The sequence below is a fragment of the Macaca fascicularis genome, chromosome 5 (assembly GCF_037993035.2).
Source record: "Macaca fascicularis isolate 582-1 chromosome 5, T2T-MFA8v1.1".
Classification (NCBI taxonomy): domain Eukaryota; kingdom Metazoa; phylum Chordata; class Mammalia; order Primates; family Cercopithecidae; genus Macaca; species Macaca fascicularis.
In genome coordinates, this window is record NC_088379.1 from 91,259,493 (window position 1) to 91,286,546 (window position 27,054).

At 37.7% G+C, this 27,054-nt stretch overlaps 1 protein-coding gene across 3 annotated transcripts in view; it reads left to right on the forward strand.

The window, feature by feature from the left end:
* ARHGAP24 (Rho GTPase activating protein 24) overlaps positions 1-27,054 on the forward strand; it is a 520,693-nt gene that overhangs the window by 236,227 nt on the left and 257,412 nt on the right. For all 3 annotated transcript variants that reach the window (XM_005555334.4, XM_074040041.1, XM_065544555.2), the window contains one exon: positions 299-386. In XM_005555334.4, coding sequence (XP_005555391.3) covers positions 299-386 — 88 coding nt within the window. The remainder of the gene's footprint in view (positions 1-298; positions 387-27,054) is intronic.

Here is a 27,054-nt window from a genome sequence, read left to right on the forward strand (position 1 = left end):
GAATGCTTGGCAAAATTTCTGGCACACAGAATGTGTTTAATAAATTGGTACTTAAGATGAATCTAGCAGCTAACAGATATATTAGTCTTATACATATTAGATGCTCAACAAGTGTTCGTTAAATCTGGAGTGAATATTATTCTGGCACATAATTTTTGATTATTTGAAATATAAGAGTCTGATGCATCTTACTGTATTACTGGGTTATAGATACACCTTGGATATTCACTGATTATAATGATGATATATAATGTTTGCTATCCGATGATGTTGATGTGTTGAGTATTTGTGTTCACAGGGTGCTATTTTTCTGTCTGGAAATAAAGTTTTTGAGCATCCCTGCAATGAAGAGAACCCAGGGAAGTTCCTTTTTGAAGTAGTTCCAGGTAAGATATTTTCCTAGTCTGATTAAATTATTGTCATCCTGTGTTGGTAAAGGTGAAGATAGGTCAGACAGGTTTCTTTCTTTTTTGAATCATGACTGAGAACCTTAATTTGAGGTTTGGTTAGTGTTGACACAGATAATAACTGCAGGTTTATATACTAGTACAAATGAATGCACTCACACACACATACTCTGACCATGTAACTACTGGATTTTCCTTTGTCCATGAGACTCCATAGTTGACCACAAGTCATGACACAGTATTTGTTCAGGACTCTTGAAATGAATTTGATTTTATAGTGCTCTTGTGATATGAATTTTGACAAGGTGTTAGAGGTTGAATGCTTTGCCCAGCAGAGTCACTGACATATTTCCTCACAAAATTGCATCTTAAAGGAGATTTTGCTAAAAGCAAAGCAAAATAAAACAAAACAAAAACTCTTACTCCTTAATACTTGTAATACTGACCAAGTATTACAGTTCTGTACCTCAGCTTTGCTCCCAACCAGCCACTTCCACGTGTTTCGCTGGTAAAGCTGAAGACAGCTCTGCCAAGACATCAAATCCTGCAGTTAAACTTTTGAAACATCCGTTCGTTTTTCCTAGTCATCTGTATTCATTTCTCTTAGTGTATCTGATCTTCACTAAAATCTTTGACTCACCCAGCAGCAATTCCTCCAAGGCCGTGATACCTACCTTTTTTATCAGTTCTTCAACCTTTCCTTGTCCCTCAATGTAAGAAAAAGGGAGGTAGGAATCTGGTTTTTATAGTATTGGCTCCAGCTGACCCAGTTTATGTAATATTGATATTGATTTGATCATGGTCTAGGGTTGGTGGGAATTTATTTGGGTAAGTAATATGGAGTTCTTATCAATAATGCTACCACAAAGAAGTCAATAAAATGTCTTTTTCCCATATTTATAAATGCTGGGAATCTAAAATGGAAAGGCGTATTTTCCCCTCGATGAAAACAGCTGTAGCACTAAGTTCATCTGGCTCATGATGGAATCCATGACTAAATGTTAATTAATGCCGCTGAAGTGCAGAAAGGTTAGTCAGATGCAATGTGTTATTTGTTTCCCTCCAGGGAGAACATATTGTAAGAAACCTGAATCTTATTTGCCTTATTAAAATCCTTTTATTCTTACTTCTTAGTGGAATACCCTGTATAGAACCAGATTCCAGATGTTACAAAGTCTTTGAAGTATCAGTAGAGGAAATTTCTTTTCCGATTTATTCTCAGACAATAGCTCATGTTGGCTTTTAAATCAGCATGGTATTGAACTGATGGTTGACTCTTTATCTCCAGTAATGCTAGAGGTCTACTTTTCCATTCAGTCTGCTAGCTGCAAGGAGGTTTCATCTTTTGGTGAAGAACTTCTCAAGTAATATAGATGGATATTTTCAATACTGTTTTAGAGAGAGCCATGTCTTCAAGACCAGGAAGTAATGGATAAAACCTCTTCTCCAACATTGCTATTCTAAATCATCCATTTCACATGCAGTGCATATGACATAATGGCTTTTGAAGAACAAAGCCTAAGAAGTTTAAGACTGTGTAATATGGAATCTGAAGGTTGTCCTTTCAAAAAAATTATAGGAAATTCAAGCTTGCTTCTGTAATTATGGAGATAAATATAGTATGCAACTAGATCATTTGAAAAGATGCTTCCTGAATTATTAATACAGTATGTAATAGCTGCTAAATTAGGTTTTATAATTCTAAATCATCTTATGGAGTGTGAAGAGAAGTGTTCCAAATGTGTCTTTGAAGACAGAGCTGGAAACACAAAGCACTACATTGAGAATCCAGTGTCTGTGCCATTCATCCTGGTCACCGGGGCTTTATTGGTGTGCCTTTGACATCAGGATGGCGTTTCCAGGCAAACGCTTCTGTACTTCTGTGATAACATGGGATCTGCATCAGATTACTTTCATCAATATTTGCATTATTGGGGTTATTCAGGGGTAGCATAACAATTAATTTATCTTTGCAAATGGGAATGAGAAGATAATATTTTTCAGTTTTTCAGTTGTGTAATTGTTTAACATGAGAATTTGGGATGTTACAACAGAGTGTTTTTATTTGTCGGAATGCATAGGAGGCAGCAAGGATTGCAGAAATGTGGTTGGTAACGTGTATAGAACCCTCGGCAGGCTGTGGGCCTACCTGGCAGAAGATCCTCATAAAGCATATTTATTCTAGATTGGCTTTCTCTATAAAATTATTTCAATTGCCACTTCTGAAAATCTGTTATAAAGATGATGCTTACAAACCCAACAAGTGTCTGTCTTTATGGATAGCTAACTCAAGTCTAACTATTCTGAGTTTATCAGTGAGTAGGAGGAGATTACATGTTTTAACATATTTTAATCTCATCTGCCCGTAATGATTTCCAACAGAACTCACAAAAGTCTCTAGCAAGCTCTTTGCCATTATTCTAGCACTACATGCATACATACACATTTGTGTGTGTGTTACGAATATAGTTTATCCATATGTGCGCTGTATGTCTTGATAATTTTTCCATACGTATCTATATATATGTAGAAATTTTTATTTTGTTTTATTTTTGCTTTTGCTTTATACTGAAATATCCTATGAAACCAAGCAAAATCATATAAAAATAATAAAACACAAGAATTTTCAATAAAATTGAGTGTCTCAGGTCTTTGTGTATTACTTACTTATATTTGCTTACAAACTATATTTGTATGCATATTTTAGGCTTTTGTAAAACCCTATCTGAAAATAAATCCACTGTGTTTTAGGGTTGATTTCCTATAGATTCATTATCCTATGAAATGAATTATCTCTCTGAATAATGCCACGAGTTACAGATTTTTCGCTCCAAATTTGTCCTATTTCTCTACTTGTTATTCAAAGGGATATCAGCCAAATTGGCAAATTTGAAGTCTTCTCTGTCAGACATGCCAAATTTTAGACTGAAGTGAACTTCTATGGCCAAAGTCCAAACTTTTGGGAAATGTGGTTGAGAAGGAAAGATTGGCAAATCTTTAACGAACGGTTCTTGAAGAAAGAACTTGCAGTTGGTTTCTGCTTCTCTAAATGTGTTCTAGTTGAGTTTTCCTTGAAATGTTTTAAAAAAAAAGAGTAATTATTGGAATAATGATGTAATAGCTTTCTTAGGAGAGAAGTTTCTCAGAGAAAAAAATAAAATGACAAAGAAACAGACAAGAAATTGGCAAAATAAGACAAAGGAGGACTATATGTACCTCCATATATTTAGAAACCACATCTTTCTTGCTTGTTACTGTATACCGAACACCTGGGAATAGCATAATATAACACATGGTGCTAAACAAATATTTATTGAAGTGCATATATTTACCAGGCTTATGGAGAAATCTCAATCATATGAAACTGCCCCCACTCTGCTATGCTGAACTATTTCCTGTTGCATAAGACCTTTTCTCCCCTGTTGCAGCAAAGACCTCTTTGTCACTCTAGCGGCTAAAGTGGAGAGAAACTCCTTACATATTTCCTTTCCTACTTTTCTGCCTTCCTTTCTGATGATGAGACCTAGAGATGGATGGAAGAAGGTAGAGATCTTCCTACACAGTTGATATTGCTGACTGATCATTGACTGATCATTACAGACATTCCTCTCTAAAGGCTGAATCTTTCACAGGTGCATGTGTGGATTTTTCAGGGTCTCTGGAATTAGAAATCCACTTCACATGCTAGTATTCTCCCGGCATTGGGATTGTCCTGTTGGATGGGATACAGCAAAAGGGCTCAAAGGCCAGCTGCTTGCTTTGTGTTTATTCAGCAACTAGGAAACTCATGGACCCTGGCCTGCAATGTAAGGGAAATGCAGGCTGTTCCACTGTTGCTGCCTCCTTTGTCTTGTCATTTTCTCCAAGGGTTATCAGCTTCAGTGCCCAGCAAGGTCAGTGACTTGCCAAGCTTCAGAGGCCATCATGAGTCCTTGACTTAGAGAAGGAGTGGGTCACTGTTCTAACACACATCAAAATTTACCAGCAATACTCTTGTTCCGATAGTTGGGAGAATTCCTAGTCCTCCCCCTCAAAAAACAGTGTTGATTTTGAAAACTGCTTTCTCCAAGTAGCACTTCCTCATTTCTAGTTTCTCCTTCAAAGCAGTCAGGGTCATTCAGGTTCTCAGAAATGCAATGCTTTCTCTCAGTAAACCTGGCAGAGAAGTGGCTAGGCGCAATTTCCATTGGTCTTTTCAACTTAGAATGTGGGGTTTTAGCCTCTTTTGGGGAGCAGGGGGTGGGACTTAGCTGCAATTCCAGGATAATGGGGATAAAATGTTTTATTTACATCTATCTATAATCTTAGATTGGATTCCAGGAAACACACGCTGATGGAGAATGACATTAGATTGTCATGGGAAAGGTTCTGTGAAGATACTTTTTCTGCAAGGAAGTGAGGAAAGCAGGATGTGACAGGAGCACCTGCCCTGCAATGCCATAGCAACTGAGGTCTTAGCTGATCCAGTGGGGTCCCCTGAGACTGTGATCCCTCTCAAGATTTCTTCAAACTGAGGGGCTGGGGCTTTGTTTCCTGGTGCCAGCTAGTCATTGATTGGGAGCAGGGAGACAGATAAACTTGGGTGAAGCTGTTTCCTGCTCCATTGTATAACAATTCCCATGAGAATCTCTTTGTGCCTTCAGCAACCAACATACCAGTCTTTGGGATCTAGACAGAATACTACAGTGTCCATTATAATGTCTGTAGCCTTGTCAGTATCTAGACGTCTGAATTCCAGGGAATGTTCCAGGCTGTTCGCATATATCGCTTTATTTAATCCTTACTACAACTCAATAAGGCAGGTAATATCATTATCTTTATTCTACAAATGACAGATGTGAGGCACAGAGAAGTAATTTGATCCAGGTTAGAAAGCTAACACTAGGCTGGGTGCGGTGGCTCATGTCTATAATCCCAGAATTTTGGGAGGCTGAGGCGGGTGGATCACCTGAGCTCGAGACTTGGACACCAGCCTGACCAACATGGAGAAACCCCGTCTCTACTAAAAATACAAAATTAGCCAGGCGTGGTGGTGTGTGCCTGTAATCCCAGCTACTCAGGAGGCTGAGGCAGGAGAATCGCTTGAACCTGGCAGGCGGAGGTTGTTGTGAGCAGAGATCTTGCCATTGCACTCCACCCTGGGTGACAAGAGTAAGACTCCATCTCAATAAATAAAATAAAATAAAAAAGGTCTGGAGTCTGTTTTCTAAAATATGAGCATGTGAAGTTATTTTTTGAACTGGAATGGATACACTGGTATCTTTCTAGACTCATTCATTAAGAATGAGAATTTTGGCACTTGATAAGGTAGGCATTTTGGTTTTTTAGCAGCTATTTATAATACAATATATAATACAAATAGGCACTAGACAGAGATGCCCACTTACAGTTCTTTTGAAAGCATGTTCTAAGGCCACAACAATCCCACCATGAAAAAGTGGGGAGAAACAGACATTTTCCTGCAGTGATCTTCCTTATTATGAATAAAGGTAACAAAGGTGGATTCTACGGATGGAGTGCTCTCTTATAGACAACTGTTACGCTCTAGGATCCAATTCTCTTTCATTACCGAGCACACATTGCTGAAATTGTTCAGCTTCTGCAAAAACTCCCCTCATATACTGGCCAAGTTATCACTCACTGTCTAACAACCAACCAAGACACCTGATATTAATCATATGCTGGGACTCAGTCCACCGAGCAAGCAAAGATTCATCATGTCTTTCAAGGGCAATTGTCAATATTCCAGACCCTAAAAGGCCCATCTGACCCAGAGCCTAAAATCAATAATAACTAAAACTAGGAGGTATACTTTCCTCTGCCTTCCTCCAGGTAAAGAAAAGAAGAGGTGAACACAAAAGTAGCCACAACTGTACTAATTATTTCCAATACCCTCAGACAATTACATGTTACTTTTGTACATTTCAATTTTTAAAAACTTTCCATTCTAATTATTTTTCCAGAAGGATTTCTTAGGAGATAGGTGAAAAGTTAGAGGACATGGGTGCCTAAAGAATCTAATAAATGCATTGATCCTTTTGCAAAAAAAAAAAAAAAGGCACATACCTACCAAAACTGCACACACTTTTGAGGGCTTCAGAGATTCCCTAAAATGCAATCATTGACTGTAGGTTAAGAATAATCGTTTATACTGGGGACCAAATACTTTATTATCTCTATCTCTCTCACTCTTTATCTATCTCCATTTTAACTAATGTGTCTATGTTCCTATGCATTTATCTATGTATATGTATGCATAAACCATTATTTATAATTATCTGGTATACCAATCAGTTTTAGACTTTTACCTCTCTGATTCAGTTGTTCTTTCTCCTGTTTCTATGATTGTGTAACTCCACAGACCTATTTTGCACATTTGCAAAATAACTTTTCCTGGATGGAACATTTCATAGGTCTGGAGGCTGTAAAATTTTTAATTTAGTAAAACTTCAACCTACTTAGATGGTTACTGCAGCTGTGTTACATAATAGGCCAGCTGAGAAATAAATAGTTATGAGATAGATTCATGGATGTCTCTTTGAAAGAAAAAGTTTGGCCAATTTTTGAGTTTTTGGGATAATAATGTAACAACAGCAATAAAAGTTTACCATACATGTCTGCATTTGTGACTCCTTCTGGGTTGAATAAATAATGTCATTGGCTACGTTAAGTTGCTGTCATTTGAAAATGTAAGCCAATATTTGACATATACTTTATATGAAAATGTAGGAATATTTTAATTGTGTTGTAGCATAAAGTTTAGTCATTTTCTTGTTCACCAGTTAAATATGCTGCTTAGGCATTTAATGTTACAACACTCGCTTATCTTAACTTTTTTTCCTTTTTGTGTTCTGTAAGTTAAAATCCATGCAATTACATTTGTTACCCTAAAGCAGTTGTGACAATCTCTTTTTTTGTCTGCCTAAGTCTGTAGGCAGCCCTGAAGCTTGTATATTTTTTTTTTTGGCTTAGTTTTAATATGTGCAAATCATTTAGAGAATGTGAGTAGGAGTTGCTTATGGTATGAAAACATAATTCTATATACACAAGTAACTCTACATGAACTAAATAAAGGCATTGGTGAAAACAGCATGTATTAACTAACTACTATGTGTTCTTTTACTTAAAAAAAAGTTTTTGAGATTTTTGTTTCAAAATTCCCTTCCTACTTAAAATACATTACAATATACACTTGAAAGAAACTATTAACATGGTACAAAGAACCATGTTAAAAAATGATTTAAATGTTTTTAATCCTTTGAAATTCTGGCGAATGTCATTTCGACCAACAGACATTTGGGGCATTTAGGAACTGATGGACAGCGTGATCATATGATCCTCTCCTGTGAAGTGTCCCTATGAGGAGTGTTCTCTCACAGTGTTGTTAGATGTGTTGATCCAGTCACCATCACTATTTGCTAGACCAGGGGCCAGCAAGCCTTTTCTGGAAAGATCCAGAGAGTAAATATTTTAGGCTTTTGTGACCATAAGGTTTCCACTACAATTGTTCAACTCTGCCATGGTAACATGACCAAATGGATGTGGCTGTATGTCAATAAAGGTTATTTATGGACACTGAAATGTGAATTGTATATACTTCACAAATATCAGAAATATTATTCTTTTTTTTTCCAACCACTTAAAAATGTTAAAAATAAACAGTGAACCAGATTTGGCCAGTGGGCATAGTTTGCTGACCCCTGGACTAGATAAAAAAAGCAAACCTATGAAAAGGAAGCTGAAATACTGATATAAATCACTAATCCCCACTGGTGCCACCAGAGCCAGAATTAGAACTCTGAGACAGCCTGTCTCCCCAGGCCATGGCATTACCCATTGCCTCAAAATCATGATTCAGGAACTATTTGCCAATATTTTTATGTCGAAGTTCCATCTCTGAATAATATCTATTCTTTAAATCACGTTGAACTTTAAAAGTGTTAGTGACCAAACTGAAATATTCTCTTTTACACACTGTCTCAGTTCATTTGGGATTCTAGATTCTGACCAGAACTGAAATCTCTTATGTGACTTTACAAATACCATTAATAGGAGATGGGATTTGCCTAGCATGAAAAACATTTTGTTCAGTCCACACAAATTCAGGGAACTATTTACAAATATTCTGAGATGGAAGCAATTCTGGCAAGATCAAAAAAGCTTGAAGTGTCTTCTAAGTTTTCCTTTATATTGATGTACATTAGCTGTTTTGTTTTGTTTTGTTTTGTTTTTTGAGACAGGGTCTTACTCTGTCACCCAGGCTGGAGTGCAGTGGTGCAATCACGGCTCACTGCAGCCTCCACCTCTCCTGGGCTCAAGTGATCCACCTGCCTCAGCCTCCCGAGTAGTAGCTGGGACCACAAGTTCACATCACCATGCTCGGCTAATTTTTTTGTTTTTGTAGAGATGAGGTCTTACTATGTTGCCCAGGCTGGTCTCAAACTCCTGAGTACAAGCAGTCCTCCTGCCTCAGCCTCCCAAAGTGCTGGGATTATAGGCATGAGCCACCCCACCCAGCTTGCATTAGTATCTTAACCCTCTAAGTATCTCACAGAAAATAACAATACATTATTTGTGAGTAAAACAAACTTAAGCTTATCTTCTTAGAGGGGTAGTTTATTTCCTTACCACCCATTTATTAACATCTCCCGGCCCCAAACTCACCGGTTTTCTTTTACCATCAGTATAAGAAATGCTCCCATAATACTCATATTTAATGTTTACTGAAATATGTGTCAGGCCCTGTACTGATATATGTCAGGCATTATATACAATAACTCATGTAATATAACTGCACACACACACACACACACACACACACACACACACACACACACAGAGAGAGAGAGAGGGGCTGGGCATATATATATATATATATATATATATATGAATGTGAATATATATATGAATGTGAATATATATAGGTATATATAGGTAAAGATATACCTACCACAAATGGGATTATGAGAAAAAAATATATATATATATATAAATGTAAAACAGTCGTACAAATTCACATTTTTGACAAGTGCTAAAGCCAGGCTTCACACCCATCTGAGCCCACAAAACCACCACATGTTACAACTTTCTTATACCAATAAGAATATGGATAGGTTTATTATCTACCCCACACTGATGCCAAATATCTAAGAATTAAGAGAAATAAGGATGACAAGAAGAAATGGGGTTATGGGTTTAAGAGTCAGTATACTCGGCACTTCATTCCTCTCTCCTCCATACTCACAGTCCTTGCATCGTCTGTGTTCTCTTCCTTCCCTATTAGATTGGAAGCTCTTGAGAAGAGACACCATCTATCCCTACTGCCTAGCAGAGTGCTGTCATGTAGTATATGCTTAATGCATGTTTGTTGAATTAATGAATAAATGAGACTGCAGTTTTATCATCTATGGATTGATCACATTGGATTAGTCAAAATTAGAGTTGTCTAGGTCTGAGTTATTTAACTTGATTATTGACCTTTTACCCAGTGCCTCCTGAGACTAGATCTTAGAGAAGTTCATTAACTTCTCAGATTCTACACTATTTTAAAAGTAGACAACATTATAGCTAGATAGTAGGAAAAAATTCTAGTGTTCTATGCTACTGTAGGGTGACCATTGTTTGCAATAATGTATTATAGTGTCAAATAGCCAGATGGAGGATATTGGATGTTCCAAACACAAAGTAATGATAAATATTTGAGATGGTGGATATGCAAATTATCCTGATTAACCGCTATACATTATATATATTTTACAACATCAGTAACTACCCCATAAATATGTACAATTATTATGTGTCAATTTTTTAAATAAAAGAGAGTAGTACTCTCCTCATCCTTGAGTCCTTCATTAATACACCAATAGTGTCTTTCATTACTCTGAAAACAGAAACATTTATAAAGAAGTTGTTGCTGAAATAAATGTGATCTTTCCCATTGTTCTTTGTGACATGGCTTTAATTATGCATTCTCAGGCCATTTGTGTTCACCTGCTTCTTTTATCCAATAATTGAAAAGGGCTTTGCAATCTGATCATGCTATGAAAATAGCAAAGTACTAAACAAATGTTGGCTGCTGTTATTACAAAGAGTTTGTCCAGGCAGGTCTGTGGTAGGACTTCTTTGAGCCACAGAACGAGTGTGTTTGGGTGACTCGATGGCCACTGGAGAGAACAACCAATAGGTTAGGAATGATGTCAGAATGAGAAAGGGGAATCATACTTCATAGGAAAAGAAATAGATGAGGAAAAGGAAAATGAGTGTGCAGCAGAACAGCTGCTGATAATTAAGAGTGAGAGATAAGCTTGTAGCCAGCAGAGCAATGGCATATCACTGAGACCTGTGCCAACTCTCAGGGAACCAAGGAAGGTTTTTTCTTTTCTTTTTTAATAGAAAACTGAGATGAAGTGGTCCTGAATGTTTCAAAAGATAAAACCTCAAGGACCATCTGCAGGCCAATAATGCATCCCTGAGACTGTCAGGCTTCCTGGCTTTAAAATGGACCTTATCTTTATTTGCCTATTCATTTGTGGGTTCATTTAGGCCATGCTAATCAAATACTTATATTTCAAACATAGGATTAATAAGCAAAAATTCAAACTTTTTTTTTTTTTGAGACGGAGTTTCACTCTTGTTGCCCAGACTGGAGTGCAATGGCGTGATCTTGGCTCACCACAACCTCTGCCTCCCGGGTTCAAGTGATTCTCCTACCTCAACCTCCCGAGTAGCTGGGATTACAGGCATGTGCCACCATGCCTGGCTAATTTTGTATTTTTTTTTTTTTTAGTAGAGTATTTATTTTTCTCCATGTTGGTCAGGCTGGTCTCGAACTCCCAACCTCAGATGATGCACCCGCCTTGGCTGCCCAAAGTGCTGGAATTACAGGCATGAGCCACCGTGCCTAACCTCAAACTTCTATATTACATTCAAATTGCATCAACCAGCTATGATCTTATAGGCCTCACCAACTTTTTTTGTTTGTTTTTTTTTTTTTTGTTTGGTTGGTTTTCTGAGACAGAGTCTCGCTCTGTCGCCCAGGCTGGAGTGCAGTGGCACGATCACTGCTCACTTTAAGCTCCGTCTCCCGGGTTCATGCCATTCTCCTGCCTCAGCCTCCCAAGTAGCTGGGACTACAGGCGCCCGCCACGACACCCGGCTAATTTTTTATGTTCTTAGCAGACACAGGGTCTCACCATGTTAGCCAGGGTGGTCTCCATCTCCTGACCTTGTGATCCGCCCGCCTCATGATCCACCCGCCTCAGCCTCCCAAAGTGCTGTGATTACAGGCGTGAGCCGCCGTGCCCAGCCTAAGCCTCACCAACTTTGTAGGACAGTCCCTACACTGTTAATATGAAGGGGCAATGGTTTAAGGACTCTCTAGTCCCATATGGAAAGTTTCTCTATGAACTTCTGCTTCATCAGCACTGTTTTTAAAATAAAATTTTCTGTGCCTTTCACAAGAAAGGGGAGTGAGTAGAAAGAATCTTTAGAGTGTTTATTGGCTGTCTAGGGTTTCCACAACACGTACTACAGCTGGGTGACATGAGCAACAGCAATGTATTTTCTCAGAATTCTAGAGGCTAGAAGTTCAAGCTCAAGGTGTCAGCTGGGTTGGTTTCTTCTGAGGCCTCTCTCCTTGGATCATCTCTTTCTCCCTGTGTCTTCACACGGTCTTCCCTCAGTGCCCTTCTGTGTCCTAATTTCTTCTTCTTGTAAGGACATCAGTTATATAGGATTAGGGCCACCCTCATCAGCTCATTTTAAAGTAATTACCTCTTTAAAGACCCTGTCTCCAAATGGGGTCACATTCTGAGGTATTGGGGGTTCAGAGCTCCTTGTCTGTATTTTGAGGAAACACAAGTAAGCCCATATCAGAATAAAAAAGGAAACGAGACTTTACTGTTCTTCTAAAGGCTTCTCTATTTTAGGGGACAAACTTGCCCTCATGTTTCTGACTGACTGCTGGAGCTCCACCCTACTCCTCAAAGAAGCAGAAATCCAGACCTTGCTATATGTTCACCACACTATAATCCAGAACTCTACTTATTCCTTCCACAAATATTTAAAAAGCTGAGTGATTTAGCAACCAAAGCATTAACTAAAAACACAGGAAATAAAAATGAAGGCTGTCCAGGGAAAGAACAAATATTGTATATCTAGCTATTTTCCTGAAAATTGACCTTGGATTTAAAACTCTCCTTAATTTTACTCTTAGCGTTTTGTTGTTTTGCTTTTATCACTTTGCCCAAAGGATATAGATTAGACATCTAGCCTTAGTGCTGTTGTTATTGTCTTTATTTGTCTATTTTTTTTTTAAGTGAAGGCTAATTTTATTTGAGGACAAACTTCTCTCTAAAAGTGGTACACTAATGCTTTAAATACTACTGTCATGCGTCTAGACAGAGGCAGAAAGCCAAAGGCAGCACTTGATACATCTTACCCAGTTGTCCAAGCTTTCTGTAGTGAATTACCAACTTGTCATTTAGGACACACAGGAGCAAGGGGTGTCAAGACAGGCAATTAAGGCTTCTGGAAAACGATTAGTGCAGGGGCATGACATAATTCAGGGATTTTTTTTTTTTCAACAATCACATTGTCCTTCTCATGACTCATTATTTCTGATGTGTCACTTGCTTACCGGAATCACAGTGGAGATAATGACAGAACTGTGCTTAGGGGCTATTTGGCTCTAATCTCTGGGCTGTGATTTGTCATAATGGGTTCTTTGATTGAAAGACAAGTAACTCATTCCACTTCAGATATAATTGATGCAAATCAGTTATTATTTAAGTAGTTGGTTTGTTTTGCATTTTATTTTTGATCATCCTGTCTCCCACACATAGCCTTCCTTACCGCCAACTTAATTTAATGGATATTCCCCTAATTTCCTAATACCAAGTATACAAAATTACTACAGAGTAACTGCCCCCTTTCCTTCCTAAATCCAGTTTTTCATCTGTCTTTGAATTCCTTCCACTCCCACCTTTTCAGGAACCATAATCTATTGATTGTACTGTTTTTTATCTTGTTATATAACTTTGGCTCCTATAGTGTATTCTCATAGGATTACAGATGTGAGTACATTGATATTTTTATTTAAAAAGCAAATTAGTCTCATGCATACTAAAGTTTTAAAAATATGAACATACAATCATGCTATTAGTTCTCTGCATTAAAAAAATAATAATAATCTCTTAACCACACTTCTCCCATCACCCAGCACCTCATGTGTTTTGCTTCTTTTTGCAACAAAACTATACCACACTCATTCCAATTTCTATCTTTGTTCAAATCAACTTTTGTCCCCTCATTCCACCAGATTTTTTCTTACTAATGATATTGATGACAGCTGATTTTTCTTTATCCATTGATTTCATTTTAATCCTCATAATAATTGCCCAATCAGAATCATTTGACCCAGTTGATTACTCCTTTTTTCTGGGTACACATTCTTCATTTGGCTTTTAGGACACTAACTTTCCTACTTTCCATCCTACTCTATTATCCCTGTGTCTTAGTCACCATTACTTGTTTCTCTTCTTCTCCCTTACCTCATCATGGCAGAGGGCCCTTGGACTCAGTCTTGGTCCTCTTTGTCCTGGAGCATTGCCATATTCTATTAGCTTGTCTTCAGACTCTAGTCTTCCCCCACTCTATTCTCTCCCATTCACTGTAGCCAGAGTGATATTTTTAATAGACTTAATTTTTAGAGAAGTTTTAGGTTTATAAAGCATTACATTAAAAAGTACATAGAGCTCCCATATACAGTGATGTTTTTTAATATTCAAGTCTGATCAAGTCATCTCCTATTTAAAAAAAAAAAAATCTATCACAGTCTACGGGGCTATATCCTGTAACTACCCCTGATGTATTTTATTTTTCTCTCTTGCTCTCTGAACTCTACCATGTTGACTTTCTTTGAGTTTCTCAAATGTGCAGTGCATCACACTAGCCACAGAACCTTTATATATGCTGTTCCCTGTTTTTAGAATGGCTCCGCCTCATCATTCCAAGATTCATAAGATAACTACTACTCATCTCTCAAATGGTACGTCAATTGCTGCTTCTTTAGAAAAGAAACTTGATCCTCCCTTATATTCAAAGGATGTCTTAACCCACTTTGAAGGCCCGTGATCTGTACTTCTTGCCATTTTTCTTATATAAATAATGTCTGTCTCTCACTCAAGAAGGTAAGTTCCATGAGAGCTAGAACTTTGTTTTGCTCATCATCTTATGTCTAGTGTACAGCAAATTGCCTGACATGTCATAACCATTTATAAATATTTGTTGAACAAAAGAAGGAAGGAAGGAAGGAAGGAAGGAAGGAAGGAAGGAAGGAAGGAAGGAAGGAAGGAAGGCAGGCAGACACAGGAAGTTAGTGTAATGTAGAAATGGGTAGCTTCTGGGGTTACTAATCGGAAATCCTTGAGTGCTACACTGATTCTGTGATTCAATTCGGACTCAAAGTTTGGTTAAGTTAATCAAACATTTAGTAAGAATCAGCAATGAGCAAGATACTATGTGCCAAATTTTCATCATCAAGAAACTATTGTTTATCATTCCAATAAACATCCCGTAGAGGTGGAATTCCATTGAACACTCTAGGAAACGCTGATCAAGTCCATTTTAGAAGCAATCGAGCACTTACAAAACTAGTAAGTAGGTAGAGGAGAAGAGATTTTTGTTTCTGCTGTATCTCTTGGGCAATTCTCTAATTCTTGTGGCATCCACTTCCTCAACAGTTAAGTGAATGTTACACTGTGGAACTAACAGATGGGACAATGTATGTGAATGTCTGTAAACTAGTGTCACCCAAATGAGGATGGTGATCTGTGTAAATTAGTATAAACTATCCCACTAGTCTACCATCATATGTGTCTAACTTGTCCTAAACTCACCGTTCTTTAATGAAACCTCATTATTTCTAAAGTGTTCAAATTCAATGATATGTTTAGTAACATCTTCTCTGTCATCTTTCCCCTACTTGATGTGTGAAATTCAATTGATGTGAAGGTACTCAATGGAAAAAGAATGAGATGATCTGTGTGCTGGTGCAAAAATATGGTTTTGTTTGTTTGTTTGTTTGTTTGTTTGTTTGTTTGTTTGTTTTTTGCATGATGGTATAACCTTCCTTCTTTAAATGCTGGAAGTCCAGACCTGAGTCATAAGTGACCCCTTTCCCCAGTGCATATGAACTTGTGCCCAAATGAAAAATTCACTTATTCTGTTCAGCCCTTTGCTAACCTATAGACTCTAGTGGATTTCATTTCTGCTTCCTTTGACATGAATATCTCCTGTACTTCCTTGAAGCCAGCAGTGCCATTTCATTAGCAGCCTGAAACACAAAGCCTCAAAGCCATTACTATACTACTGATGTGATGACTCTTAATGGAACTAATTGTGCATGGGGAACTCTAGGCAGCAAACTGGTTGTGGGCTCAGTCTAATGGTCACTGACTTAATTACACAGAAGGAGCCAAGCACAATGGCTCAGTATGTTAATTGTGGCTGAAAATATCATCTCCATGCAAAGTGCAATATTGTCATGTTCTTGCTGCTCAAAATAATTGGGAGCAACAAGGAGATGATAATATTGCACTTTTTCAACTATTTGAACACTGGAGCTGTTACATGTACTCACTTTCATGGCATTTGCAAATTTGCTCTTTCTTTCAGGTCACTTATTGGAAAATACGAAAAGGATAGAATCCTAACACCAACCCATAATGTAAATAAATTGTATTGAAAGGGTCAATGTAAAGGGATTATAGTGAAAGGAAGGAAGCTGGCTCATACTTAGCAACATTCTACTTAGCTGTCTTTCCACTCTTCCATATTCTCTTTGATTATATTAGTATTACATTTTCTTGATTTTGTCAGTATAAGTAGGAATACCACTGTCATTTCTAGTGTGCTTGGTTTATGTAGGCTGGAGTACAGTGGTATGATCTCGGCTCACTGCAACCTCCACCTCCCAGGTTCAAGCGATTCTCATGCCTCAGCCTCCCAAGTAGCTGAGATTAAAGGTGCCTGCCACCATGCCTGGCTAATTTTTGTATTTCTAGTAGAGACAGAGTTTCACCATGTTGGCCAGGCTGGTCTCGAACTCCTGACCTCAGGTGATCCACCCACCTCGGCCTCCCAGAGTGCATCTATCTTTTTTATTATGGCCACCCTAGTGGATAGGAAGTGGTATCTCATTGTGGTTTATTTGCATTTCCTTAATGCTAATTAATATTGACTATCTTTTCATGTGCCTTTGACCATTTGCATATATCTGCTTTGGAGAAATGTCTTTTCAAAACCTAGTTTTCATTTGGGTTTTTTTTTTTCTATTATTATTATTGTTAGGTTGTAAGAGTTCTTTATATATTCTGGGTACAAACCTCTTGTCGGATATAAGACCTATGAATATTTTCTCCTATCCCATGAGTTGTTCTTTTACTTTACTGATGGTGTCCTTGAACCACGGAATTTTTTAATTTTGATAAAATCCAATGTATCTCTTTTGTCTTTGATCACCTTCTGTCATGTCTAAGCAGGCTTTGCCTACATCAAGGTCCTGAAGGGTTATCTCCATGTTTTCTTTTAAGAGTTTTATAATTTAGCTCTTACACTTATGTCTATTATTCACTTTGAATTAATTTTTTGTGTATGGTATAAGAAAGGAATCTAACTTCATTTTTTGCATGTAGATTGTCTAGTTTTTCCAGCACCATGTGTTGAACACAGTATTTTTTTTTCCCCATTGGATTGTCTTCGTATCATTTTCATTTTTAAAATTATGAGTTTTTCTCTCTCTGGTTGAGTCAGCTGCAGATGGCATAAGACCAGACATGTTTCTTAAAAAGTCTCATTCTTTAATTTTCAATAATTCTCTTGTCTGCCACCTGCTGTCTATTTTAGCCGGAGGGAGGATCCCCAAGTTCTAGCCTGAGAACATCATGGATTGCCTTTTGATGTTATTAAAACCTTGAAAATAAAAGAAGCATTTAGAGACCATGCCACACCTGACTCCTCTGTTGACTGATTTTCTTGCCATGGCCTTGCCCCTTTCCTAGCTTCAGGCCAGGACTGCTTGGGCTCCCCCACCCAGCTCTCTTCTTGCTTGCCTCCCTCTCCCCTGCCTCCCTGGTGCAGTAGGCTTTGTAATTTGAGTCTAGTCAGAACTCTTCTATGCATTTCCATCTTCAGGTTGTCAATATGCATTTAACTGACCGAAAAGCTTCGGACTTGCCATAAGTCAGGGCATTATCCTTGCATCCTCTCTGTTTCTCACACTTGACATCCAGTCATCAACCAGTTGTGCTGATTCTGCTTCCAAAATATATCTCTGCTCAGTTTTCTTCTATCTCCTGTTTCTTCATTCTCATGTATACCAAATCATCTTTCCGTCAGATTTCTGCACTTAATCCTTCTAGAGCCCATTTTCTTCCAAATTCCAGAAAGATCATTTTAAAATATGCTAACTGGTTGTGTAAAGCCTTCAAAAGCTTCCCATCACACTCTCCATATAGTGAAAACTCCAAGTTCAGTCTTATAGCCTACAGGATCCCATCCCCCATCGCCCTTTGCTCCCATGCTCCAGCCACACAGACTTGCCACACAGTTCACGAATGTCTGAAGATTTTTCAGATCGAAGGCCTTTCATGCATACTGGACCCCCTCCTTATAGACTACATGCCTTTGGGTTTTGTTTTGTTCGTTTGTTTGGCTATTATCATTCAAACCTCTATTTAAATGCTTTCTTCGCAGAGGCGAACTTCTATTGAAAGTACCTCCCCCGATCTGGGATATTCTTTTTGTTGTTGTTGTTGTGTTTTTTTCTTTTTTGGGGAGTGGGGGTTGTTTGTCTGTTTGTTTATTTTTGAGACAGAGTCTTCCTCTGTCACCCAGACTGGAGTGCTGGAGTCCAGTGATCTCGGCTCATTGCAACCTCCCCATCCTGGGTTCAGGCAATTCTCCTGCCTTAGCCTCCTGAGTAGCCTGGATTATAGGTGCCCACCACCATGCTTTGCTAATTTTTGTATTTTTGGTAGAGATGGGGTTTCACCATGTTGGCCAGGCTGCTCTCGAACTCCTGACCTCAAGTGATCTGCCTGCTTCCACCTCCCAAAGTGCTGGGATTATAGGGGGTGAGTCACCTCACCCAGCCGGTGTTCTTTATTAGTCATCTTTTTCATATCTATTACAGAGCTTTCTATTCTGAATTTAATAGTTTGTTTAGCTGCCTTTTACCTGTTTTATTTACCATTTATTTACTGTGTGCTTGCTTGTGGTTGGCACTCAATAAAAATGAATAAAATATGAGGACTATTATATTTCTTATCATCATTTCTCTTCTTGTCCTTCTTTCCTTCATGTGAGTGGAAGATGATGTCCTTCTTTGCATATTTTTGTAACACATGGCTTATTCTACCATGAAACAAGCTCCTAGAAGCTCCTCCTTGCCATCATCCTCACTTCAGAGAATATTTAACAATATATTGTTGTCTTATAGATGCATCTCAATAGTCCTACACTATCCCAGAAACACAGATTCCCTGTGCTTAAAAGAGTAGTAATGAAAGCTAACTTTTTTGAGTATTCATTCTGTTCATTATTATATTCTTTAATTTAACAGTGCTCGTATTATTTAATTTGATTTAACAATGCTATGAGTTAAGGACATTATTCTCTTCATTTTACAAAGAAATTGAAGCTTCAAGTTAAAGTAACTTGCCCTAGGTCACCGGCCAGTGAAATAGCAAACACAGGGTCCCTTTCACATAACCATTTAGCTGTTCTTTCAGAAAAATCTAAAAAAGCTCGACACTTAGAGGAGATTTTCCTCCCTTCAGCACCAGAGAGGTGGTTGTTTCCCATTAGGCACAAGAGAGAAGAAAAAGATAACAGAAAACAATATTAAGATCATCCTAGAGATGGGGCTAGAATGGCTTTTGCTGTTAGGAAAAGGATGGGAACATCCTATAGATGGTGCTATCTTATTAAATTACCCAGAAGTAAAGAAAAGGGAGGGTTTTTAAAAAAATAAATAAACAGGGTTTTTGTTTTCATTTTCAGAAATATCTCTGAATACAAATCATTTTACAGCAATATCATTATATGTGTTAAACTTCCAGCTCTGAGTATGACTTCTGCATTTTTATTTTTATTTTTAGATTCAGTTTTGTTCACTTGGGCATGTGTATGGCTTGGGGACAGGCAGGAATGCCAAAAAGCTGGTAGATGATGGCAACTGTGATGAGCAGAACTCACTGCCTCAGTTACCTGAATGTGGGCCATTTTCTTTCCCTGGAGTTGGAGGGAGGGCAACCATGTTGAAACTGGCTGAAAGGTGAGAGAGAAACTGAATTTGTTTCAGGGCCTAGTGAAATTTTAGTGCATAATTTTATAAAATCACAGCTCCATTCCATGAATATAGGAGAGAAAAAGATTATTAGGCAAATATTTGTTTTACAGACCCTGGTAATTTTTTTTCATGTTTCATGTTGTAGTTGCATGTTACTAGAGCATCTGACACTATTCTATGTGGTATGATTATGTAGTTCAAAGACCAAAACCAAATAAAAAGATCTACTCTTTAAAAACTCTCTTTTCCAGTGAGGATTTTATGGAAAAAGTGACAGTGATTAAAAGTCTATGTTCTATTTGCCAGAGTCGGGGAGGGAGTGGAAAGGCGGGCAGACTGGGATAGACCAGCCACAAAGGAGCTGGAACATTCACCCAGGCCAATTGCCATGTGACTTGTAGAAGGTCTGTGGGGAAGACACCATCTGCTGCTGTTTGGCAGGATTTGGCCACCGGGGCACAGAGTGAGCAATTGTCCTCAACCTCGGAGGCAGAGGCTGGCAGCTGGCCAAAAGTCTGCTTTCTCCCAGAAGAGATAGGCAGTCACTGGGCTGAGATATTGATGATGTCTCGCTCTTATCATGCAACCTGGAGAGCAGGAGAAAATGAGGGAGCACAGAAGAGAGGAGAAGGAGGAGGAAAATGAGCAAAGGAATACTAATTTATTCAGCCTGTCTATCCAGCTAAGCTTGAGCTTGATTTTGCTCACTACTTGAATGGAACATGCAACCTGAATTTCTGAATAACAAAATTAGCAAATTACTGTTTAAGTGTTTGAGAAAAAAAAGTGAAAAGTGTGTGCACTATATGTATAGATGTATAGACTGATATAGATATATATTGAATTGGTTAATCGAATGTCTGCATCAGATAAGAAGGTGTTAGGTCAATTTTCATAATAATACCATGAAAATAGGTTATTTGATTAAATCAAATTAACAGATGTGGAAACTGAGGTTTGTGACATGTTTCAATCCCTGATTTTTGTGACTCCAAAGTATGTGCTGTTATTTAATGTTTATGTGTTCTCTATTATGAATTATTTTCAAGTTTTTAAAATATCACTAGCTAGCCTGTACATTTCTTAGGAGGCGAAAACAATTGTCTTAAATTGTTATATTTTAGTGCCATTTTGCACATAGGTTATAAGCAACAGATAATTTCTGTAATCTTTAGCATATCGATTTAACTTGTTAAAATTTAGATATTTTGAAATTTCACACAGGACACCTAAATTATGTAAAATTGTATAAACCTCATGGTTTATAGGGGGCCTGGAGATGGAAGTTCTGAAACATTGTTGCCTTTATACAGAATTAGTGCATTATCAGGGATTCCAGATCTCAGTTAAAATTAGAGAATCTGAATCTCTAGGCAATGATAAATGTTTTTGAAATTCAGATTCACCAGAAAGAAATTGAAAGCAAAGGGAAGACAGTGTTGTCAAATTATCATATAATTCAGCTAAAAAAAAAACATCATGCACTGCCTTTAAGAAGATATTTAGGGGAATAAAAGAGGTCTGGGACCTTGGAGGTGAAACTGAGAGAAAGACAAAGGGACTTCAGATCAAGCATTTGAAAGAACCAGTGAGGGGACCAGATGTGGTGACTCACTCCTGTAATCCCAGCACTTTGGGGAGCCAAGGCGAGATCCCATCTCAAAAAAAAGAAAAAAAAAAAATGGCTGAGCATGTTAGTCCCAGATGCTTGGGAGGACAAGGCAGGAGGATCACTTGAACCCAGAAGGCTGAACCAGCAGTGAGCCATGATTGTACCACTGTACTCTAGCCTAGGTGACAGAGTGAGATCCTGTCTCAAAAACAAAACAAAAGAAAACAAACAGAAAAGAAAGAGTCGATGAAACAAAACCCACAGAGAAGAGAAGCAGAACTGTTGTACCGGAGGAACAGTTCTGAAATCTTTTTTTTTTTTTCTTTTGCGATAAGACACACAGACCAAATAAGACTGACTGCAAGTTAGCACAAGAGTGCAATGACTCTAATGTCATCCTGGCTCCCTCATTCAAGGAAACATGCCAAAACTTAAGTAAAAATAAACTTAAATCAACTTTAATTATAAATAAGCAAATCTTTTACAAATGACACTACTTTATCATTAATTAGCAACTATTAAGTTGTAGCATATAACACAGCAGTATGGTATCAAGACTGATAACTAACAGATTATTTAATTCCTAGCATCTTTTCAAGTTCTCAAATCCCAAGATTTGCCTATGGTTGCTACTAAGAGCTACGGAATTGTTGTTTGGTAGGTGATTTTCATCCTCCATATTAAAAACACACACACACACATTCTTTTTAAGGAATTCATCCATTTGTAGATGCATCTGTTTCCAGTGTGTTTGTTTTGATTATCACATATGAATTCAGCTTTGTCCAAATATTTGTAGAAAAACATGGAAGCCATTTTCTACTTGAAAAGTGCTTTTCATTTTGTAAGACCCCAGAGTACTTTACTTGTAATACCACAATTCAAACATATTTGGCATTAAGCTTCAGTCCTGGAGAGGCAAAGAGTCTGGCTTATGTTCCTTGGAATGGTTATTTGCTTGATTTTGAATTCCCTAGTCCCAGAATCTATGAATTTTTAGGATTCTGTTTTTAATCTCAGTCACATACTCACTCTACATGTGTGAGAAAGGTATAAGACCCAAGTCACAAAATAAGTGAATAGAATTTCCTAAATGAGAGCAAAAAATTAGTACTCTTGGAGCAGAAATTCAAGGAGAATGGGTCTTTAGCATATTGATATTGGTTGTTAAATGCTACCCCAGTATTTAAGGAGAGAGGAAAGACACGCGCGCGCGCACACACATACACACACACACACACAGAGAGAGAGAGGTTGAGCTAGGAAGCAGATGACTGAACTCTCTCCTAAACCCTCCATCCTCCACCCCTAACCCCTCTATCCTTCACCCTCCACATGTTAGAGGCAAACCAACAAGTTACTTGTAGCTATGACAATCCTGACTGACAGGACTCCAGAACAACTTGTAACAAAAGAGCCTTGAATCATCTTTCATATTGGTTTGGGATATTTTTCATTATGTATTGCTGCTTTTTCAAATGGTTCTTTAGTCTTTTAAAAATACATCTTTCCTCATGCATGCCATTTGTTTGTTAAGTCCTTATTTCAGAGAATTCTTAATAGGTTTTCCAGTCATTAGAGGGAATTAGCCAGGTGGTACAGAATATCATATGCCAGCCTCCATTACACAGCTAGACAAGTCTAAATGTGCCCTCCATTTTCAGAAGCCTTCTTTAATCCAGTCCCAATGCTCTCCACTATTAATTCCAAACAATTTTTAAATACGAGTGTGAGGTTAGAGAAAGGTGCTTTCATCCTTAAAGTGGTTGTCATTGTCAGATATCAGTAAATTTGTGCCCAGGAAAACGTGAAAAGGAGAGAAGCTTATAAATTTAACCAGTGGCTGGGCATGATGACTCATGCCTATAATCCCAGTACTTCAAGAGACCGAGGCAGAAGAATCACTTAAGACCAGGAATTTGAGACCAGCCTGGGCAAGATGACGAGAGACCCCAGTAACTACTATACACACACACACACACACACACACACACACTAGTTTTATATATACACATATATAATATGTATATATGTATATATAATATATAGTGGTATATATACATTTATGTGTATATAATACATAGTAGTATATATACATATATAATATAAAGTCATATATGTATATATACATATGTATATGTATTATATAGTAGTATATGTATTATATATACATATATACATATATGTGGATACATAATATATATTACTATATATACATATTTTATATATATATATTTTTATATATATATATATTTATATATATATATATATATAAGCTGGGCATGGTGCCGTGTGCCTGTGGTTCCCAGTTACTCAGGAGGCTGAGGCAAGAGAATCCCTTCAGTCCAGGAGTTCAAGGCTGCAATGAGCTGTGCTCACACAACTGTACTCCACCCTGGGTGACAGAGTGAGACCTTATCTCTAAAAAAAAAAAACCTAAAAAAGTACATCCCGTGTACCTGCTTTCTTATTACACAGTATGAAAGACATAAAAAGTGAATAAAACATAGCCCTTGAACTTGTGAATAATCTCATAATAATCTAATTGAATACAGAGTACCAAACTAAGTGTAATACATAGAAGAATGTTCTTCATGCTAAACAAAGTCCTGGAGAAGTTTGTTGGAGGGAAAATTTCTATCAGGTGGCAAGAATCTATATGTTTCCAAGTTCTGCAGTTTATTCTAATGCCTAGCCTGGCTCTGCAGTATGAGGCTAGGTACTATGATTCCAAAACCCAGTCCCTTCCCCTGTAGCCTGACAGTCCAGTTGGCTAAGAAAATAGGCATGTCAGCAATTGAACGCATTTACTGTTAAAGGCAATTTGATGTAAATTAAAGTCAAGTCAGGGGTAGGTTTTTATTTGTTTTGTTTTGTTCTCATATAATTCTGTAGATTTCCTAGGAGTGGTGAAGGAGGAGGTAGTGAACACAGTAATAGAGATACCTGCTTTTTTCACTGTGTACTTTTCCCAAGTGGGAAAGAAAGGGCAAGCTAGGGAATCAGGGCTAAATTCCTCCTCAGCGACATGATACCCAGTTTCCAGGAATGGATAGGCAGGATTGGGAATCTGCCTCCTTGTTAAGAATCATTTAGTGTTGCAAATATTAAAACTGTGCTATGCAGCCCTTTTTCTTCTGAGTATCTGACTGATTTTTCATGAGTTCTCATGCTCCTCATTTTCTATTTTTCTACAAACTTATCCATCCTGTAAGCCCAGCTCCTCTACCAGCAAACCTTAAAATAACCAATGCCAAAAATACTTAATTTCAAGAGAAGCATTTTTCTTATACTAGTTCTTGTATTTGTTATATTTCCTTTGTATAATTTCAATTTTTTTGTTTGTTTGTTTGTTTACATTCATGTCATACCCTAACCTCTATTGTGATTTCCTTGGAGGCAGGGGCTGTATTTTGTGCCTCCATGTGTCTTTTAACCACATGCCTGAACAGGAGAGGCACTCAGGTTGTTTGATTGGCTTGTTTTTTTGTTTTGTTTTGTTTTGTTTTGTTTTGTTTTGTTTAGATGGAATCTTGCACTATCGCCCAGGCTGTAGTGCAGCGGTGCAATCTCGGCTCACTGCAACCTTCACCTCCCAGGTTCGAGTGATTCTCCTTGCCTCAGCCTCCCAAGTAGCTGGGATTACAGGTGACTGCCACCATGCCTGGCTAATTATTTTTCTATTTTTAGTAGAGACGAGGTTTCACTATGTTGACTAGGCTGGGCTAGTACTCCTGACCTCATGATCTGCCCGTCTCGGCCTCCCAAAGCGCTGGGATTACAGGAGTGAGCCACCGCACCCAGCTTGATTGGCCTGTTTTAATGGGAAACCTTTTATATAGGACTTCAGGGACCTTATTTGTATATAACTAAACCATGACTGGGACATCATTGCCAGTTAGTACAAATGCTTATGAGAGTAGCTGCTTCTTTCCTTCTTTTAAAACCATTATAAACAATGCTAGAAACATTTTTTTTCTACTTTTAAGGAAATGCCTGGAGCAACATGAGCAAAGCTCACTTTTAAAATAAGCTCTTTCATTTTTTGCTTTTTAAATCTCCTATTATCAGTTTATGTTTCGCTTATGTTTTAAAATGTGATCATATTAAAATATCTTTAGAGTAGAAAGTATCTTGTATAGCTTTTGAAAAAAAAAATCCGTTTTAGAGAGGTAATTTTGTTAGATATCTTTTGTATTTTCTTTAGCAAAAAAAAGCACCAAACACAAATAAAAACAAAATAGAACCACCTACAATATGGCATTAAAATAGCTGAAAATTGAATATCTGTTATTTACCTTTAGATTCTGAAATAGAATAATTTGTAATTTTTAAAATATATTTTAAAGTCATTAAGGACAGAACCTAAATCATTAGGACAGAACGTTCTATAAAAATGGTGCTGTGAATAAGTAAAGAAGATTTGGAGGAGACAACGTTTTAAAATTTTGTGAGTGACTTTAAAAATAAGAGCGATAAACCAGGTATCCTTTAAAACCAATTAGACTTTTAATCTAGCAGCTTTTATCTATCTGTTCATGCCTAGGTTGTTTGGTGTGTGGACATAGTTTCTTAGTCTACAGATACAAAATACACTGCAATACTGCCCTCTACAGGTTCCCTGTAAGACAGGCACTTGTCTTCAAGTTTGCAAATGGCTAGTTTTAAATGAACCCTAATCTAGAAGAGGAAAGACTTCAAGTGCTTTTGGCTTTGATGTCTTTAACACCAGTGAGCAACCTGGGCCATCCCCTACCTCTATGCATGTTGACCACCTACTCCAAACAAATTACACAATCGTCCTTGTTTCTCCGAGCATATGGTATTAACGGCTCTTAAAAGATTTTTACTCTGCGGTCCAGTAGAAATCCATAACTCCCTTTCTCATACATATGCCATGCTGGGGTTAAGAAAATATTCTGATAGGCCAGAAAGATAGTTAAATAGACAAAATCTGGTGAATTTGTTCAAGATTGAAAGCAGCGACACTGCTTAATAGTCACATCTTTTATTTATAGTACAGAAAGTAATTGTAGATTAAACTCAGTTGTTCCTGCTAACAAAAACTTAAACTTAGAAACAATATATGATCCAGACAAAATTAATGGCCAAGTATTTGGATGTTTAAATAAAAGGGGAATATTTTTGAATTGTAGATGTATGAGAGAGACAGTAAGAACCTGATATATGCTGTAATATATGCAAGCTTTGAAAAAAGATTTACATAAAAATAAAAACGCCAAGATAAAAAAAAAATATGTTTTCTCTCCCACGTATGATTCAGAAAGACAGTATTTCCTGTGCATAAGAGCAAAATCAGAATGGGTTCAAGCCTCATTGTTGTTCCATACTGTGGAACTGTGGCAGGTACTCAAATAAAACTTGCCACAAAGCCTCAGGATCAGCCTGAACACTTTACTTGACAGTCTGTGACACAGTGTTTCCCTCCAGCTCTTGTCCTCATGTATCCTGGCACATGTGCATCATTGTCTCTCCTGGCACACCTGTCTCTCCTTCAACGTGGCAGAATACGGTCACCAACAGCTCTAAAGATGTTATACCTCTAGTCACACAGACATACTGGATGGCTTCTTCTTAGCTCTTATGCCAAATTTCTGGGAACAGGAATCCAGCCCAACATGAAATTGAGCATGAAGTGCTCTATTGTGACTAATCAGCTATGG